Source organism: Chionomys nivalis, chromosome X (genome assembly GCF_950005125.1).
Source record: "Chionomys nivalis chromosome X, mChiNiv1.1, whole genome shotgun sequence".
NCBI lineage: Eukaryota > Metazoa > Chordata > Mammalia > Rodentia > Cricetidae > Chionomys > Chionomys nivalis.
The window spans coordinates 96,408,673-96,429,250 of record NC_080112.1 but is presented as its reverse complement, the minus strand read 5'-3'; the positions used below and the strand labels follow the sequence as shown (position 1 = coordinate 96,429,250).

Genomic DNA, 20,578 nt, shown 5'->3' with positions numbered 1-20,578 from the left:
AAGAAAGAAGGGAGTGTTATAAGGGACAGCTTGGAAGGAGAAAATGATGTAATTATATTATAATCTCAAAAACTAAAAGAAATGATTCAAACATTGTCTCAAAGAGGCTGAGTTTAGGCTGGTGGTTGCCAGTGGCTGGACTGAATGAAAAGAGGGAAGGAAGGCGATAGAAAGCAATAGGTACATGTTAAGTAAAATTTAAATAAGAGTACCACATTTTGTTGTTCTATGGTGAAACAGGGGGATGTATAAAAAGTAACAGATTATGTATCTCAAAATAGAGGAAAGGAAAGTGAATATAGTCACCATAAATAAATTTTTTAAATTAAAGTAATTATTTCCTCAATGTCTACATGAATACCACATTATACATCATAAATGTATAAAAATAAGCCTTAAAAGACAAATAAAATTTTTTTAGACAAAAGAATTGAAGAAACAAATAATAAATGTGTCTGATTCATTTATAAACATGCTAGGTTGACAGAACTCTAGAAGATCCATATCCTGGTTCCAAATGCCCAAACAGTCAGCATTCAGACATCTCATCCATACATACGGGGACCACCTCTAGGACTGGAAACTGCTGGGGAGCTATGACTTAGGAAAGTCCAAACGAACTGTCATTGGGTTGGCATCCTAGAGACAGTCTTAACCTATGCTAGCGGAGTATTTTAGATCCACTTCAGATAGGCATAGAGGCAGACAGTAGAACCCAACGGTCTTTTGAAATTGAGACAGAAGATGCGAGGATCATGTTAGCTTTTAAAAGTGACTTAATTTAATGAACATTTGGTTTAAACAGGAGTACACCCTGCTTCTTTGAATTTTGAATATCTAGAAGAGAGAGAGGGAGGGAGGGAGGGAGGGAGAGAGAGAGAGAGACAGAGAGAGAGAGAATTGAAATACCATCATGTTTTCTTACCAGGTCGCAAGAACAGACTTCGTGTGTATCATTTGACTTGGCTGAGGAACAAGATTCTGAATAATGATCCGGAAAGTAAGAGAAGACAGAAGGAAATGCTGAAGACAGAGGAAGCTTGTAAATCTATTGATAAGTTGACTGGCTGTGAACACTTCAGTGTCCGTACGTCCATTTCACATTTAATATTGTTATATAGTTTATGCTTCGATTCATGTGGAGAGGTTCATAATTGCAAGAGACAAGGCAAGGAAAGGATTTGCAATTTTGAATGAAAATGTGAGCGAATGTCATTGAGGCATCTCCTAGGCCTCTTCTATGTAATCATACCTATTGGCTGTAATCACTCTTGGAGTTCAATTTGGTTTACTTCTTTCTTCCTTTCTTAGTCACTCTTAATATTTAAAAGTAATATTTTCCTTACTATAACTACGTTTGATGTATCTTTAGCAGCTTACAGAGATGTATATGATATTTTCTTCCCTTTTAATGGAAATAAAATAGAATCCTGTTTAATACTGACCAGGAAACTTCATAGTGGTGTAGGAGGTTCTGAAAAAGTGTTTCTGTCATCTACTGACTGTTGCTCCTAATACTTTATGTTTTATTATAGAACTTTTTCATATCCTGTGTCTCCTCATAAATATTTCTGTAAAATAGAGTAAGAACCTCTTTTGTTCACAGAATATTGTTCTGAGCTTTCGATGACTATGAAGTAGTGTTAGCCCAGTCTATTCCAGTTCTGAAGCAAATCCCCTCTGTTCTCAGTTTCCTTTTACTCTGAAGCCATTGACCCTCAGAGGAGAATTGGTAATGTAGGTGAAGGATTGCTGAAATCACTTTATACAAATTGCAAGAGAATATTTATGTCATAACTGACTTTTTGTTTGCACATATGTGCACATATAAACATATAGCATTACACGAAGGGATTTGTGTCTAGAAAACTAAAGGACAAGATAAACTCTTTCTTCTAGCTTTAGATACCACACTGACCTGCAGTCATGTAACTATGATAGCCCCAAAGGTGAAAGACATTCCAAGATGTTAATTCAGCAGTTTATATTGAACAACTTCCTCTTACTAAGTTGGCAATTTTTTAGCACAATGATAGATCTTTATGAGGGTAATCATCTTTGAAATCTGCTTTAGGTGAGTGGACAAGTGAAGTCTTTTTTCCTAGCTGAGCCTGTTCTAATCAATGATACTTCTATCCAGGACAACCAAAAATCATTTCTTCCATTAACAGGTAAAATGGTAGGAGAGATAAAATTAAAAAAGAGGAAGGAAATACGATAAAGAGACAGAATATTGGAGAGAATCAGAACAGAAGCAGTATTCTAGCCAAAGAAGAGAGATATTACATAAACGACCATGTGCTTTGTATAACTTTTACTTTCTCTATCAATAGTGACATTGAAATTATTTACGTACTATGAAATGTAGTTTTTAAAAATGGACAACTCAATAGCCATTACTATGATTTTATTTACATAAAAGTTCAGATTTTAGTCCCCAAAGAGACCAGTATTCCATGAATTCCATGACAGGCATTCAGTATTTCCTGCCTTTTCCCCTTTCCCACTTTATTTTGTTTTTTCAAGACAGGGTTGCTCTGCATAGCCTTGGCTATTCTGGAACTTGCTCTGTGTGCCATCATTGCCCAGCCCCTTACCCGTGTTTTGTCAAGTACTAGAGAAACCTTGATCTTCTTTCCTTCTTTATGTGTTTGCCTTATCTGAGAAGCTAATATAAATATATCCGTGTATTATGTGGTCTTCTGTGACAGTTCTCTTTCAATTAGTGTAATGCTCCCAAGGTTCACTTGTGTTGTGTCATAATACAACACGTGTCAATATTCATTTTTCAAACTCCAGAATACTAATATATTATATAGACATTACTTGTATTTATCAACATATCAGTTAGCAGATGTTTGTATGCTTGCTACTTTCAGGCTTATAACAATAATTCCGCTATGGGTATTTATGTGCATCTTTCTTTTCTTTTCTTTTGGATAGTACTCCTAAACCGTTTTCAAACTGGATGCAGAATTTCCCATCAGCACCACTAATATATAAGGATTGCATTTTCTCCATATCCATTTGAATGTTTCTATGTGTCTGTTTCTCCTTATAGTATTAGTCATCCTAAAGCAGAGTTAAAGTAGTTCCTCATAACTCAGTGTGCATTTTGTTGGTTAGTAATGCCCTTCCATACTTTTTAATGTGTTTATTGACCATTTGTATATTTTTCTTAAAGTAAGTACGTTGCCTAGTCTTTTTGCACTGATGCTGAATAGAGTTGTAGAAATTTTTATACATCCTATATACTACTCATTTTTTTTTCTGAGACAGAGTTTCTCTGTAGCTTTGGGGCTTGTCCTGGAACTAGCTCTTGTAGACCAGGCTGGCCTCGAGCTCACAAAGATCTGCCTGCCTCTGCCTCCCAAGTGCTGGGAATAAAAGTGTGCACCACCACTGCCCAGTTTATACTAGACACTTACCAGATTAGTAATTTGCAAATATTTTTCCTTAGTACCTGGATAGTATATCACTTAAATACAGATAAATACAATCCATGGAAATATGCAGTGATATTAATAGTGAATGATAAGAATACAATTGCAGCCAAGTAGCTATTCTAAAAATATTCAGTTTTAGCTCTTAACATTGTGCTCATTTCATTTGTGATAATAAATATAAACACTTGAGTGTTCTTATTAATTCTGATGTATGACTTTTTGTATGTTGCCATTATAGTTCAACATGAGGAAACAACATACATTGCAGTTGCTGTGAAATCATCCATTCACCTTTATGCCTGGGCACCAAAATCCTTTGATGAAAGCACTGCTATTAAAGTGAGTGACCGTTTCATTTGCATAATACTGTTTTCTCTAAAGTAGAAATTATAATCAAAATAGTAGTTTTTAATGTAGATGTGCAAATACATACCATTTGGCTACAGTTATTGCAATTTGAATATATCATGTCAATAATTATCATTTAACCCCTTTTTAGAAAATCCACAGGCGCCACAGCAAGGGAGAGTTTGAGGGATGTCCCCAACCCTTCCCCTTACAGGACATCCCCACCAGCTCCTCACTCCCATTTCCTGTAGTCAACATGAAGATCTTCACTTCTAGAGGCCAAAACACAGGCTTCAGGTGCCACCTCAATAACTTGAAGCTGGGAAAGTCCCTGTTCTCTCTTAGTAGGGGGTGGGGAGTAGAGGGAAGGTAAGAAGAGATGTGGAGATACTGAGGAAGCCACATTGGAAGGGGGTGAGAAAAGCCTGCTCCAGCTATCAGTAAAATAGGTGGGTGGGGGAAGCAAGTGGGATCTTGATTTCTTCTCTGGAGAACTGTTCTGGGACACAGCGGGTAGGCACAGCAGTGTGCTTCACATGTAAAGATTTCACTGCCTTTTATGCATCAGCTGTGGAAGCTAGCCATCTAATGGCCCAAATAATCTGCTGCTGAGTTTTTCCCTTTCCCATAAATTGGGTTCTATTTAAATAGGATACATTTTTACAAAAGGCAAGTAGCTATTTTATCATGCTGATTATAGGCATCAGAATCACTGGAAGCATTTGTTAAATGTTTGGATCTCAGACCCAACTCCAGGCTGAATTAGTGGTTCTGTAGTGGGGCCTGAGAACCTGATTTTTAGCAAATGTTCCCTGTGATACTGAACTACTCAGCCCACCTACAGATTTCACAAAGCTCTTGTAGAAACACATCCTGATAGACTTCAAGGTATTCATGAAATACATTTGTATTTTAGATGAGGTTCTATTTTTAGGCCAAAACATCATATATAGATAGACTGATCACGGTAAAACACATGAATTTTCCTCAAGAACTATTTGCACTGTTCACACAGTGTCCTCTTTGTAGATAGAATGGCTACTATATAGACAATCAGTCTACCATGACAGATATAGCATCCCTGATCTGATCTGCCTAAACTGGGTCTTGGTTCAGCTGTCAACATTTGGATATGTGTTAATTCTTGGGTGTCTGCTGGCTTGTCAGCGCTACCTGGTATAGAACTGGAAAACAAAGAGATAAGTACCAACAATAAGTCTAGCCAGTTCCTGTCAACATCTCATTTCCATTTCTGATGCTCACCTCATAACCACATTATTGTGAATCCTGTGATGTGATGTAATGTGTAAGCTGATCTTGGCAAAGAATCCTGTTTGCTTTTCTGTTTCCTTAGACTATAAAACATAGGAGTCTTAGAGGATAGTCTGTCTACCATAGGTTAACGTGAATGGCCTTTTTCATTCCTTACCAAGTATGCATTGATCAATCAGCAGACTCCGAAGGAGACTACATGTCCTATGAAGCCTATATACGAATATTGGCAAAAATAAAGGCAGCTGATCCAGCGAACCGGTTTAAGAGACCAGATGAGCTCCTTCATTTGCTGAAGCTCAAGGCAAGGAACTTAAGGGCCACTAATGAGAGAACAAGGCCATATGCAGTTCTGAGGGTCATAGCAATTTGGTCATTGTAGCTTACAGGAAACCATAGGTTCAGTTACCAGGATCATCAATCAATCAGCCAATCATAAACAGCCATCTGAGTTTCATAAACTTGTAAATCTAGCAAAAGAATAGGGAAATCTTTGCCTAGTCAGAATGTCATTTTGGCCTTTGGGCCATGTTTGCTTTTATATTTTCAGGTGTTTCCAACTCCTGACCTTAAGCCAGTGACAGTTGACCTGGCTGTTGGTTCTGAGAAAACACTGAAGATTTTCTTCAGCTCAGCGAATGGTTACCACATCATTGATGCAGAATCTGAAGTTATGTCTGATGTGACCTTGCCAAATAATGTAAGATAACACCTACAGATCCCTTGGACTTACTGTAAACACTTTGAATTTTTCCAGTTATCAGAACTCTCAAAAGTTTAAAGTGTAACTTTCTTTCATTTCTTTTACTTTAAAAGCGATATTTATTTTTACTTCATGTGCATTGATATTTTGCCTGTATGTACATGTGTGTCTGAGGGTGTAGAGATCTAACAGGTAAGCATATCAGAAAGTTTTGCGACGTAAATAAGAATCACTAATGCTTTCATTTTCCAGGTATTTAAATATAGTCTGCAGACAGATTTTGTTTGACCGTAATGATTTTCTTATTAATGAATACATGTAACTTTTAAAATCCAGTTATATTGATTAACCAGATACGATCAACTCAAGCCCACACCACCATCTGGTGATTATCAAGTGGAACTCATTGAGGTCTTTCTCCCTTTAATGGCTTTGTGTTCTACATTCTCTATCTGTTTATCTTTCTGCATTTAGACTAATTGGCCCTAGGATGCTTTTCAATTGGCTTTAGAATTTCTATACCCTGTAATATACTTGCTAATACATTGTGTTAAGAAATCAATAGTAGAATTACATAATTAAGTGTATTCCCCTCTTTATTGCATTTTCTATAGACTATAGCAAATTACTTTAAAATTCATTTATGATATTCATTATATTTGGGAATTTCTGATGAAAAGATTCAGTATTTTTAAAGTAAATGCTCTACAATTTTAACATGTAAATAAAAGTCTATAGATCTAACTTGCGAATGGTTGTGAAAACACTCATCATTAATATAAAGAGCTTGACGAGAACATCATACCACACCAAGTGCATCATACAAAATATTTATCGTGGAATTGATGGCTTTCCTTGTTGAAAATTATATTTAAAGGAATGCCTTTACCAGTTGTTGCTGTTGTTTTAGTTTTTTTTTTTTTAATTTTGATTTTGGTTTTTTTGTTTGTTTTGCTTTTTGCTTTTTTGTTTTTTGGTTTTTGGAAACAGGATTTCTCTGTAGTGTTTGGAGCCTGTCCTGAAAATCACTTTATAGAGAGGCTGGCCTCCAACTCATAGAAATCTTCCTGTCTCTGCCTCCTGAGTGCTTGGATTAAAGGTGTGCGCCACCACCGCTGTTCTTTTTCTTCATCTCCTTTAAGATACTGAGCTTGCTGAATCTTATCATTTCAGCAGCTTATCATTCTGTATAACATTTGTGTGTTTTAAGTCACTCAATTTGTGTGATATCTTGAACATTTTAGGAATATAGCATGTCTCTAATAATGCAATTAAAACAATTACATAAAACAATCAGAACATTGGTGAAGACATCTTTAAAGGCATTTTGGTGAAACTGGCAATCATGAGCTAATGACCCAGTGGCTGCCTATATAGACAATTTACACTGTTTGTACTATGAGAATATTAAACACCACCTCAGTCAAAACCACAAAATAATTTTGAAAAAATATTTAAGTTGTCTCTGTAGCTTCCTGCATCTTATTTATCATCATAACAGATAGTCTTTGTTCAGAAGCCAATTCAATAAAGAATACTGAAATGGCCAGACGGTGGTGGTGCACGCCTTTAATCCCAGCACTCAGGAGGCAGAGGCAGGTGGATCTCTGTGAGTTCGAGGCCAGCCTGGTCTACAAGAGCTAGTTCCAGGACAGGAACCAAAAAGCTACGGAGAAACCCTGTCTCGAAAATAAAAAAATAAAAATAAAATAAAAAAAAATACTGGAATGTTGGCTTAAGTTAACACTTATTGAAAAGTCCAACCAGGCATCTTAGTGCACACATATAATCCCATAACTTTGGAAGTGTAGGCAGGAAGTTTGGGAATATTATTACTAGCATTAGCTATTGAGCAAATTTAAAGCCAGCCTGGGATATACTAGTCACTGGTTTGAAAAATAAAATCATTAAAGAAGTTTAAATCTAAACAATGAGCAGGGAAATTATTTGCTTTAGAAAATCAGTTAATTAACTTTAGAAACGAGAATGAAAAAAGAAGAGATTTCACAAATCATTTTCTGGCCTAATTAGGATCCCTCATATATACGCAAACGTATTTTTAGACAAATTCCCTAGTGTCTTGACCCACTAAAATAGAAAGGACTCTAATATAAGGGAGAGGAGGCTGTCTCTAAAAGAGAATGTCCTAAAAATAATATTTTCTCCAAAGTGCTAGTTTACAAAGGCTCTAACGTTACAGGGAAGCCACGCGTGCTGACGAATATGCCATTCCTTCAGCAAGCATCCTAGAAGCAAGGGAATTACCTCAGAGGCTGTCTGGATTCGCAGCACTCCCTTTTTATTACAAACAGATTTTCTTGAGACAACCTTATTTCTTGGATTTTCTTTCATTTTTTCTTATCTGGTTTCTGATTCAACTGCTCATGCAAGTGCCCAGGGAACGCATTAAAATTGCGTTTCGCCTCTGGATTCCCATTTTAGTTTTGAGGATTGTTGTTGCTGAGACATGGCCTCAAGCACTTGGTCTGAGTACACTGGCTTTGGCAAGTATAGTTTCTCATCTTTTCTTTTCCTGTAACTTGGTAATTTGGAAAACCACACTTTTAAAATTTTATCAGAGAAGTACTGTCACTGGCATATCTGTGTTCTAAACAAATTTTGTCTTATTTATGAATCTAAAAATTTAGAAATATTTAGTTATCTCTTAGTATTTCCTTATTCTGCCAACCAACACTTCTGAATTTGTATATTGCGCCTATGGTAACATGTAACTTGAATGAGACAGTCTACATTTTCTTGAATAGGGGACAAATATAATTAAACAAGCCATAAAGAGTATTAAAAGTTGTCCCTTAAAACATTTTAAGCTCAAGTTATTTGAGGGTTATTTTCCCTTTTTTCACGAATTTGCTGATGATCAAGAATTATGTATATGATTTGTTACTTGGCTCACATATTCATTATGAAAATATTGCTTAATTTTGGAAATGAATCTTAAATTCAGAACTGTATTATTTTTCCTGTTACAATAAACAATACTTTCGTGGAATTTCACAATATTTCACTGTGTTGGAAGTGCAGCTTTACTTATTTTTTCCAAATTATTTTCCTACGCAAAAATAGAGAATTAAAATCAAAGGCTTCATGACATAATAAAAACCAACTCTTCTCAAATGTTTAGTTTATATCATTCTGTTGAATTTAGAAACAGAGGTTACCTTCCTTCCTGCACGTTGAACATTTTTTAGTCTTCAATTAAAGGCATAGTTGCTTTGATTAATGTAATAGTGATAAAATTCTGGACACAAAAATCTTTATGAAACATAATAACAATCCCTGACAATCATTCTATCACAGAACATCATCATTTTACCTGATGGCCTGGGAATTGGCGTGATGCTCTCCTTCAATGCTGAAGCTGCCTCTGAGGAAGCAAATGAACAACTCTACAAGAAGATCCTTGAAGTGTGGAAAGATATACCATCTTCCGTAGGTATGTACCAATTTCTTTCTCTCAGATGAGACCAAGAAGTTTGAAGACTATAAAATGTATCCTAAATAAGGTTTCCAGAATTTTTTTTCTTTAAAGCACTGGTGGATAATTTAAAGTCTTGCACATTTAAAAGGGACTCTATTTTGTCTAGTCATCAATGTTCTGTTTATAGAGTAGTATTTATGTGAAATCAGTTATATAAAAAGACAGATAGAACTGCCTGGAATACCTGTTATTTGCCACCCAGGTAGGTGGCAACATGAAAATCCATTTTTTTTTCTGACCAGAACACTTTATTTTTCTAAATAGCCTAGGGCTTCTGGTCTGGGAAATTATCATAATCTGAGATTCTTTTGTATGTTTCCAATGTTTAGTGGCTAGAGAATAAAATACATACCAATAGTTAAAATGTTAGCATGGGTAAATGGCAGAATGATAAGATGAATGGCAACTCCCCCGCCCTGTGTGTGTGTATGTGTTTGTGTGTGTTTGTGTGTGTATGTGTTTGTGTGTGTGTGTTTGAAGAGACAGTGGGTTATACAAAAGAGATGGAAAGGGAAGGGTAAAAAAGCTATTTGTCCAAACAGATAACAGAATCTTCTGAAATGTCTGTACAGTGGGTAGAAAAGTGACACCCACATTATTTTAATGACCAGTTTGAAAGAACTCATTTTTGGACATTTTTTCTATGGGTGATAGTTTTTTGCATTGGATCTGTAAAATCTTTTAATGTTAAGAATTGTCCTGAAAACCTACCCTAATTTCTTAAAACAGGTAAGAATTCATAGAGGGTTTAAAACCATTATAAATGACAGACACTTAATGCTTATGGTACAAATTGATGAATCTAGGACAAAAGGAAGTAAAAGCGATGAGTCATGTTATATCTTTTATAGTAATACTTTTAGAAATAATATGTCAAGTAGAAAGTAGTGATGCAGCCTAGGGAAAGAATGCATCCCCAAAACCTCAAAAAGTATATGAACCAGAAATGAAAGTCAGGTAGCCAAGTTCAAATGGGAAACTGAGCATAACCCTAGTATTCAAGCCACTAGGTGATCACAAGAGTAAAAGGGATCTTCAATGTCTACATCATCTCTGGTTCTCAGGCAAGAAAATTTCTAACCTAGATCAAAAAGCTAATTTCGCTTGGTAGAATTTGAAAGACACGTATATGTAAAACAAATTATAACACTATAAGCCCATGATGTTATTGTTTAGTGCATATTGAGAATATATTACAATATAATACTAATATCAATGAAAGAACGCAGTCTGTTTTCTAACTCCAAACACCTTGCTCTTAACAACTGGCTTAAATCCAAATTTTCCTAAACTAAAATTTACATTTCATTAATCTATGATGTTTTCAATAGCAAGGACAAAGTTTTTATTCCCAAATATTTGTACAGAAGTTTAAGAATTATAGAAAATTTTACCAAAAATCTCTACTTCAAGATTTCAGAAAACAAACTAGGTTCAGTGGATGTGTGATGATATAAACACTGGGTATTGGACTCAGTAAACAGGCTGTATTAAATTAGAAAGTTTGGCTCTGTATGGCTGTTGAGAAGAATACTATTTTTATATAGTAGTCATATGAGTAAAATACTCAAATTTATACATGCTAATTCTGTTACTAGTTACTTAAGGCAGGCCATTAGTTCTTTGTATTTCCTGTGGCAAAATTTAATTAGGACCCTGTATTTCACTAATAAAGTTATTTCAGAACAGTTATTTTTCATAGTCAAAATATCATAGTAATTTAGAAAAAATTGATATCAAAATAATACAAGTAATAGTTTCCATTGTAGTAAAAACAGGGATAATACATGCTTTGAACTTTTATTTGAGGTAAGCCACCTTTCTCTCAGTATGCATTTGTAAGTTACTTTTACAGTTTACCTAGTCTTCCATAAGTTATTTTATGTAAATTTAATGTACAATACAGCAGGTAAATTTTGGTTTAAACAAGAGTACCTGGGGGCATTTGATAAAAATGGGTGATTTTTTTTTAATATAAAAGACATAGTTATAGTGACACCAATTTTCCCCCTTCAAATAAAGGAAAATAATAGATTAAAGAATTCTGCTCTCAGTCATCAAAGTGCCAGATTTTGTTGTGTTCTACCTGCAGTTAAAATGTTTGTGATTTTAAATGTTACAATTTACTTTATGTATGGAGTTTTATTCCTTATAGTTTACATAAAGAATAGTAGATTGAAAGTCAAACATTTAATAATATTACTTCTTTGGCCATAAAATACTTCACAGAATAACGGAAGTATATGGATGTTTAATAATAAGCACTCTGCTTTCAGATAGTATTTTCATAAATTATATTGTCACAAAGGATTATAAAACAGGCCTAAGAAGTTTAAAATACAATACCATTTTCCTCGACAACTACCCTGAGTTCTGCTTCTAGCAGGACAATTACTCAGTAACATTAGAGTGACTCAAGTCTGTTGGAGGAGCAAGCCACCTGTTGGTTCCTGGCCCTCCGGCCAGCTTAGACCCGAAATAATCACATAGAAACTGCCTTAATTAAATCACTGCTTGGCCCATTAGCTCTGGTTTCTTATTGTTTAACTCTTACATATTAATTTAACCCATTACTATTAATATGAGTAATGCCACATGGCAGTGGCTTACCAGCAAAGTTTTGGCATGTCTGACTCTGGTGGCTCCATAGCTTCTTTCTCTCTGCCCTTGTTTTAATTTGTTTATGAATCAGTTTTCCATGTATACTACAATATGGCTCTTTATTGGGACTCCTCAACCTGTATCTGGTGTGACACTGCACTTCACCAACACTGTTACCATTTTTTTAAAATCATGGGTTGATCAGAATGTCTACAAACAAAGTTGTTAACCCTAGGGTTAGTCTATGGTCTTATAATATCCTAATACAAACATCAACAAAGATCTAGCAAGTCAATGTGGATCACTGTGGGATCTATAGATAATTACTGAGTTTTACCTCACTTCTACAAAAACTAAATGGTCTTTCGATATTTCCATTTGTATTATAGCTTTTGAGTGTACACAGAGAATCACCGGATGGGACCAAAAGGCTGTTGAAGTGCGGTCCCTACAGTCCAGTATTCTTGAGAATGAATTGAAGCGCAGGTCAATCAAGAAACTGAGATTCCTGTGCACCCGTGGTGACAAGGTATAGTTTATACCCTTCAGTAAAGCAAAAATAAACTAGCCATTGACACTAATTAGACTTTCTGACCTTTACCTTTTGCTCATAAATATTTAAGAATATATATTTTTAAATTGGCATACTATTAATAAAAACAAATTTCTTTTTTGCAACAGAAATAGATTTGGTAATAATGTAATTTTGTTTCAACATAACCCCATTTCAAAGTAAAATTCTCTAGTTATATTACCATTAAATTTTGATATTTTATTTGGCATGAACTTACATTATTTTTGATCCAAAGTCATTTTTACTTTCATACCAAGAAATTTAAGAAAATATGAAAGCATATCTGCCTCCTTAGGATGATTTAAATATTTTTGTTTGATTATCATAATTTAATCACAAATACCAGTGGCATTCATTGTGATATTTTGGTGCATGCCATGCATGTGAACTAATCAGATCAAGCTCCCTCCATCTGCCTTAGTCCCAACATCATTCTGATCTCTAGATAGATTTTTACCGTTGATATGCAAAATAAATCATTAATATTTTGTTTTTGGCTTATTTCAATTCATATAAGTTCTCTAGCTCTATGTAATTTGCTGTAAATGCATGATTTTAGTTTTGGGGTGGTTGTTTGGTTTTGCTTGGTTTGGTTTTCTTCAGTTGATGGGTACTTAGACTGATGCAAAAGTTATTGTAGATAGTGCTCCAATAACCATAGCGTACAAATATTTCTGGTAGGCTGGTACCCAATTGGATATATGAGAACCAGATCACATGGCAAGCTTATTATTTTGTGTTTTTATCTGTCTGGAACTTTTTGAGTTGCTCTTATACCGTTCTCTATGATGGCTATAACAATGCACTCCTACCAACAGTGCGAGAAATTCTTTTTTGCCATCTCCTTACCAGCATTTTCTTTGCTTTTTGAAGATCTTCCATTCCTAGCTTTCAGCATATTCCAAGAATAAGAGAAGGAAGAAGTGCTTGCGTTTGTTGAATATATAACTATATGTTTGACTTTATGGTTGCTATTTTAGAAGCTGTCTCAAGTATATCTTCACAAGTAGGTATAATGAAGACTACAGGAAAGAAAATGAAAATTGAGTCTTGGAAATTGTCTCTGAAATTTGATCAGTGTTAACTGTTGAAAATAGCTAGATGGGAAATTTCATCAATTCAGTTAACATTTTAAGAAATAATGCTTTGAAGAATTAATCTTAATAGAATTAATAATCATTACCACAGATTACACAGAATTCAAGTTACTGTAAGGGAAAGTGGGGCAAACTTGCCACATGTCAAGGAAAGGTGCCCGATTTTGGAATGCAATGCTAAGAAGCAGGATTTGAGGTCAGAGAGTTAGGGTTGCAGTTCTGGCTCTGCCACCTAACAAGATGTGAGAACCAGAGAAGTTTAATTGATCTTTCCTATGTTTCTTTTGTCAGGGGTGGGAAAATGCTGGACATGGAACCCAGGATCTCACATATGTTATGCAAACACTGTACCGTTGGGTCACATCTCCAACCTTTGTTTTATCTTTTAAAAACTTAATTCCTTTATTTCTAAGATGGAACTAGTAATTACTGCTTGGGAAAGGAAGATAAATCTCTTCCACAACAAGGACGTAGTAAGCATCTTACAGAGGATTCGGCATGTGAAATGTGCTAAAGTTAGCTGCTCATTGTCAGCATGTCCTACTAAATATAACTTTGAATGATGGAAGAAAGCTTTGATTTCTTTCTGATATTTATGTCTATTCTGTTCTGATTTTCTTTATTATGGAAGAACCCATGTTTGTATACCATTGGGTTTCATCCCATTCTATTCCATTGGGTTTTATTCATTATACCAAGGAAAGGAGGAAATCTTACAATTCAATTATAATCTCAAAAAGTATAAACAAATTTATTCTAATTCAAATTGTCTTTTAACACAAGGAAAGAATTTTTGCTGTCACTTGCGACTTGTGCTTATATTTAAGAAGTTATAGGAATGTTCTACCTTTTATGGTTTTTTACTAAAGGGAAATGAACTTGTATCCTAAAAAATAGAAATTTTAATTCCCTTTCTTCCCTCCAAACTCTCCCATTTACTTCTCCCAGACATTCAAATCCATAGTCCCTTTTTCACTAATTTTTATTGCATCATAATTTTTATATTCATATATATTCCTAAATATAGCCTGTTCAGTCCACAAAGTGTGACTTGTATGTATGTATTCAAGGCTGGCTTTTTGGCACTAGACAACTAGTTGGTGTGGTTTTACCTGATGGAAAAGCACCTCTCCCACTTCCAGCTCTCAGCTTTCCTCGGTTGCCTGTAGTTCTTTGTATAGAGTGGAGGTCTTGTGGTCTTTCCAGTCCAGTTTGGCATGTCCTCAGCTAAAGGAAAGTGTTGTTAACCAAAATTAATAAGGCACTTCAGCCAACGGAAACCATCAATAATAAATATTATATGGCAGTTGGTAGCTGCTAAGGGAAGTAGAAGCATAATTCTTTAGGGAAGGCACTCGTAGGTTCCCGGCCTCACACCTGTGCACATATGGTCAGCCCTGATTGGACCCAGTGGGTTATAAATTTTGAAAAGAGAATATGAAGATGGGAGGAAACATGTTGAAGGGATCCAAAGGGAATTGAGCAAGTGATCATGTGATCATAATCCATTGTATAGGTGTATGAAAGTCTCAAAGAATAAATTTTAAAAGTAAACATAAAGCCAAATTAATAAAATATATGAACTGCAATTCTCCAGACTATGGTGAAAAGATTACCCTGAAATATGCAATTTAGGTTCCAAACTAATCAAACTTATGCTTCTTAAAATAAGAAAAGTTATTCCAAACAAAATGGCTTAATATTTTAATTACATCGAATTATAGTTAGTTTATTAAACTTGTATTTACTTCTTTTGTTTATTATTTGGCTAAAATGGATAAGCCACTCACTGATAATGCTTTTCTCTTTATCTCTTTAAAGCTGTTCTTTACGTCTACACTGAGCAATCACCACAGCCGGGTTTACTTTATGACCCTTGGAAAACTTGAAGAGCTCCAAAGAAGTTATGCTGTGTGAAAGATCCCAATGATTTCCTCCAGCATTTACATCTATTACATATATGCCATTACATCCTAAAACTCCAGTTTTACCATTAGAAAAACTTTAATCAGAGGCTTTTAATGTAGCACATCATAGTTTCAACGACAAGTACAGCTTTATAAACAAACAACTATAGCAAGCTCTATGTACTCCAATGGTGTACAATATCTTTTGCACGAACTTTGTAACTTTTGTTACTGTGAATTCAGACATTACTCTTAAGACAGTTTGGACAGTATCTGTATTCAGATTTATAGCATGGAGTATAGAAACCTGTTATAAATTACTTTACAAGTGACTATCAAATAAATTGGCCCTAAATAAGCTTTTCCAAAGAAAAAATTTAATTAATGTAGGTGACTTTTTTCCAAGAAAAGTTAGATTAAGAGAAAATACATAAGGAATTTTATAGCCCAGACTAAGGTTGAACAACCTGCATACCAAAAGAAAACTACAGTGATCAAGGGGGGAATGCCACCCAATTCTTTTTCATAATAAATCCACAGTTGGAGACCAATTGTGATTCCCCCCCTTGCTAAACTGGTTTTCTCTATATAAGAAGAAAAGGAGAAAACCTCAGATGTTTGGTTCCCCCTTCCTAAAGTCCCAAATGTGTGCAATAACTGTTTTACAACCTACTAAACAATATATTTACTAGTTTGAATACAGAACTGAACTCCAATACACATGTACTGTAGAGAGGTTTTTTTTTTTTTTTTATACTTCTAAGTAGGCGTCAAATTCTGTCCCCATGATTGGCTGGGTTCTGAATTTTATTATCTAGCTATTACTATGACCATCAGACAGCATTGAATATTTTCCCAGTCCTACATTAAACTATATAAAATGCCCTTCCAGGTATTAAACAAAGCAATGTGACGAAATGAAAAGAACATTGATAGCTAATACTTGCATTTTCACATTTCTATCACTACAAACTGAGAAATAAAGTAATCAAGTGATAATCTCAAATTTAGTCATTTGCTGTAAGTAAGTACATTACAAGAGATTTAAAACAATAACATTGATCATATATCAAAGTCTGCAAAATTGGACTAGTGAGATTCATGCCAGTCCATACCCAAGTATTTTATAGACGCCAAAATAGGTGATATTTGATCACCTATGGTAACTGCTACCTGATAAGAAAACGTGATTTATACCTATCCATCCTCAATGCCATGGTTAGTTCTGGGGCGAGAGAAAAAGCCACAGAACCTACCACAAAGTATACCTCAACAAGTCCTCTAGTTCTGCTTCTGAAATCTGAAGCCTTTTAAACTACCTGGTTAACCAAAACAGAAAGCAGCTGACTGAGTGTGATTTCCTGGCAGTGTATCATTTCCTGGAACCTTTGTGCCAGAAATGAAGATTTGCATTTTTCTCATGACTTCTATCAAGAGTGCAGTAGCTCAGTGTTCAGATTGTAGAAGAACCTAAATCCCCAAGTGAAATGTGATTCACATTTCTGTTACTGTGACACAATAATGTGATCCTAAAACTGGCTTATTCTTCAATGTTTACAATTCAAATTACTTTTGTTAAGTTCAGTAGTTACTTTAAATAAACAAACTTTAATGTCAAATCAATACCTTAGAAGTAGTTTTCATTTTTTAAAAAAAAAAAAAATTTGTACACCAAAGGCCGTGGGGAACTTGGTGCAAGTACCTCATCGCTGAGCAAATGGAGCTTGCTATGTTTGAATTTCAGAAATTTTTCTCATTTAAGTAGTATGTAGGAAAATCTTTTAAGCATTTTTCTTCTTCATATTTACTCAATTAAGCTTATAATAAGTTTTATCTTAAAATCATATGTTTAAGGCAGTAATACATTAAAAAAAACAATTTTAGCAACTCACCTCCTATTGCTCTCCAAGGCAAGTATTCCAGCAAGCACAGGAAATAGCAAGCAGACTCTCCAAAGTTGTCCCAAACCAACCACACAGGAAAGATTAGCAATGCACTGCTGTGCTTTGAAGGCTAATGTGTTAGTGAGGAAAAGAAGGTTGACACCTAGCAAGGAAAAGAAAGCTGTGAGCATTGGGTGGCCAAGTATGAACTAGTGAAATAGTTGAAGTAGTTCACTAGTAATCAATGTCGCTAATGAGTATTTCCAGTCTAGGTGTACATCTGTGTAGGATCTATATAGCCTTTGGTAGGTGAGCCAGAAAAGTGGAACAGTGTCATTTCATAGTCTTTATACTCGGTAATAGAAGAAATGACATATGTGCTATACCTTGTAACGGTGCCTAGAAGGCCCAGCATATCACAGAAGTGTGGAGAGGCACCCCTGAAGGCCAGTGTAACTAGGATTATGATTGGAAGCATGAATATTTTGGCGGATTATTATCAGCACTGGTGAGAGTATGGTTTGATTTAATGGTGGTTTCTTTGCTTTAAATTACTTGTAATAAAAGAAATTGTGCAGAATGTTTTGAAAACAGTTTAAGAAGAGGACTGATAGCAAAATTTCTGAATGGATTAATGGGTTCAAGCAAAGTAAGATGCTAATTGCAAGAAGTGAAAATTATCAAAGCAATAAAACGAGCAAATCAGCATCACTCCTACACTTCCATCCCTTCACCCAAATTTTAAAATGCCAAAGATTAAATTCGTTTTGAGATAAACTGATAACTAATTGATGTTTTCTGCAAAGATTCGTTGATTTGAAGGCTGGACAGATAACTAGATTAGTAAAGCCCGTGCCTTATGGCTCCAAATTCAATCCCCAGAAATCACATAAAAATTCCAGTCATGATAGTGGATACTTCCAATTCCTGTGCTAAAGAGAGTTAGACCAGTAGATCTTTGGAGCTTGCTTGCCAGCTAGTCTAAACTAATTGGAGAGCTTCTGGCCAATGAGAGACCCTGTCTCCAAACAGGTGGATGGCATTCTTGAGGATGACACTGGATGTTATCTTCTCCTCCCTCCCTCCCTCCCTCCCTCCCTCCCCCCTTCCTCCCTCCCTCCCTCCCCCTTCCTTCCTCCCTCCCTTCCCTTTCTCTCACCTCCCTCCCTCCCCTCCCTCTGTCTCCTCCATAACAGAGACACATACACAAACACAACACACATACACATGCATACACAGACACACACACACATACACATGCATACACAGGCACACACACACAAAACACAATTCATTCATCTGAGACGGTCTTGATAAAATAATGAATATTGCCACATACTCTCAATGGGATCTTTTAAGTACTTTTTGATTTGTCTCAAGATATGTGCCTGTTTGAATCACTATACTCAACATGTATGGAGTTAATCTTTGAGACTAATTGTTTGATTGGAAACTCTGTAATGGATCATTGTTTGGCTTCTTAAATAAAAATTTGCAGTTATTGATTGGTGTCATGATTGAAATACACAGTGTCTTGGAATTTGAACTCATTTGAGAAATAATTTCTTTAAAACAGGTAAGAATCTAACAATTAGTGTATATTTGAGGGTCTCTCTGTTGCATGGTTCTGGTCAAGGAAACCTGTATCTATCTAATAAGAGCCCTTTCTGTAAACTGGGGGTGTGAACCAGTAAAGATCTTGTCATTCAAGCATGAAGGTGTCAGTGTGGAGTCCTAAAATACTGGTAGAGCTGTTGTAAACCCAGCATTGGGGGAGGGGATAAAAAGTGGATTCCTAAAGCTTACTGGCCAACCAGTATGGCCAAATCAGAGTCTTTGACTCAGCAAGACAAAAAATAAGGTGGCAAGAAACCAAGGAAGATGCTCAATGTTGATCTGTGCCCTTCAAGTGCACATGAACATATATAGAAAACACAACATCCTATGTAAATAGCTCTGAGGTTACCCTTGTACAATTAGAAGCTAATAACATTTCCTCTAGATATGTGGGACTATAGGCATAGAATCACATAGGATAGAGTTTAACACATTTTGATTTAACATGGAACACTGGTAGCCGCATAAGTATAGAATCATTCAGTATGGGCAAACCCAAGCAAATCTCAATACTACCTTCCCTAGAATCCTACCCCAGTATCTTAATGTTTGGTGGAGATGAAAAGTAAGAACCTTATGCAAAGAGAAGAGTACATATTTGTAGTTTATTAGTAATCATAATGGGGTTTGTAAAAGCTGATAATTGAAGAGAGAAGAAAGCATAATCATGGCATTGTCACTTGTTATGTATATTTAGAAACATCAATCTGATTCAAAATAGTAGTTCCAGAAGAGATAAAATTAACTTATGTGGAATTATGTTTTCAGAAGCTTGTCAATATTGCAGATAAATAGAAAATCAGATTTGGAGCCATCTCCCTCAAAAGGGAGGCCACTATGACCTATATACTTTAAGGATCATAGGTAATGACAGTTTTCTTAGTTATTGCAGGCATCACAAAGTAAGGTATTTACTTTCTGGTATACAAACATTTGTTTTGGATGTGGTCCTTTTCCACAAATTATATTGTTGCACCCCGAGATATGTTTTCTTTCACAAATGTTATGTTACTATAAACATATGTTCCTGTGTTCATTGAAGGTACCTTTCTAGTAGGTAAATTATTTTTAGGGAGGAAGCTATTAAAACAAGCATTCCGTACCAGAAAGATGAATCTCTAGCACTCAATATAATGGGGTCAAAACTGATTGAATTACCAAAATGCAAAGTTATTTTCCATAGGTAAAATTAAAGTTATATGACAAGCTGAGAAAATATGGGCTACATTTGATATTGCCCATTCATCTATTGTCTACACTCATCCAAATAGATACTTGATAGCTTGAAGTGACTTTGGGGTTTCCTGGGCATGAGCATCCATGAGAGTCTTTGGGCTAGGTGCCCAAATACCTTGGGTCATAAACCTCCCTGGGTAATAGCTTTGCAAATTGTAGTTCGCCATATCCTTTCACTCCTGATTAATCTTTCTCCAATCAGCCCTTTAATCTGTCTGCACCCCATCCCATTTCATGTAAAATTAATTATGTCTTTTCATTCACTTTTGAGAATGACCTGATATAATCATGCCAATGAACTTAGACTTAAGAAGAGTTCCATTCATGTTCTATTATATAACCCCTTTAAATGCCTAAGATTTTTAAGTAACTCTCATGAGCTGTGTTGAATTACT

General features: G+C 35.3%; 1 protein-coding gene across 1 annotated transcript in view; it reads left to right on the top strand.

Moving 5' to 3' along the window:
• The window catches only part of Nrk (Nik related kinase), a 100,902-nt gene extending 82,232 nt beyond the window's left edge, over positions 1 to 18,670 (top strand). Inside the window, exons 23-28 of the mRNA XM_057759639.1 lie at positions 929 to 1,087; positions 3,685 to 3,785; positions 5,617 to 5,766; positions 9,088 to 9,223; positions 12,259 to 12,398; positions 15,362 to 18,670. Coding sequence (XP_057615622.1) covers positions 929 to 1,087; positions 3,685 to 3,785; positions 5,617 to 5,766; positions 9,088 to 9,223; positions 12,259 to 12,398; positions 15,362 to 15,457 — 782 coding nt within the window. The 3' untranslated portion in view covers positions 15,458 to 18,670. The remainder of the gene's footprint in view (positions 1 to 928; positions 1,088 to 3,684; positions 3,786 to 5,616; positions 5,767 to 9,087; positions 9,224 to 12,258; positions 12,399 to 15,361) is intronic.
• The last annotated feature ends 1,908 nt before the right edge of the window (positions 18,671 to 20,578 follow it).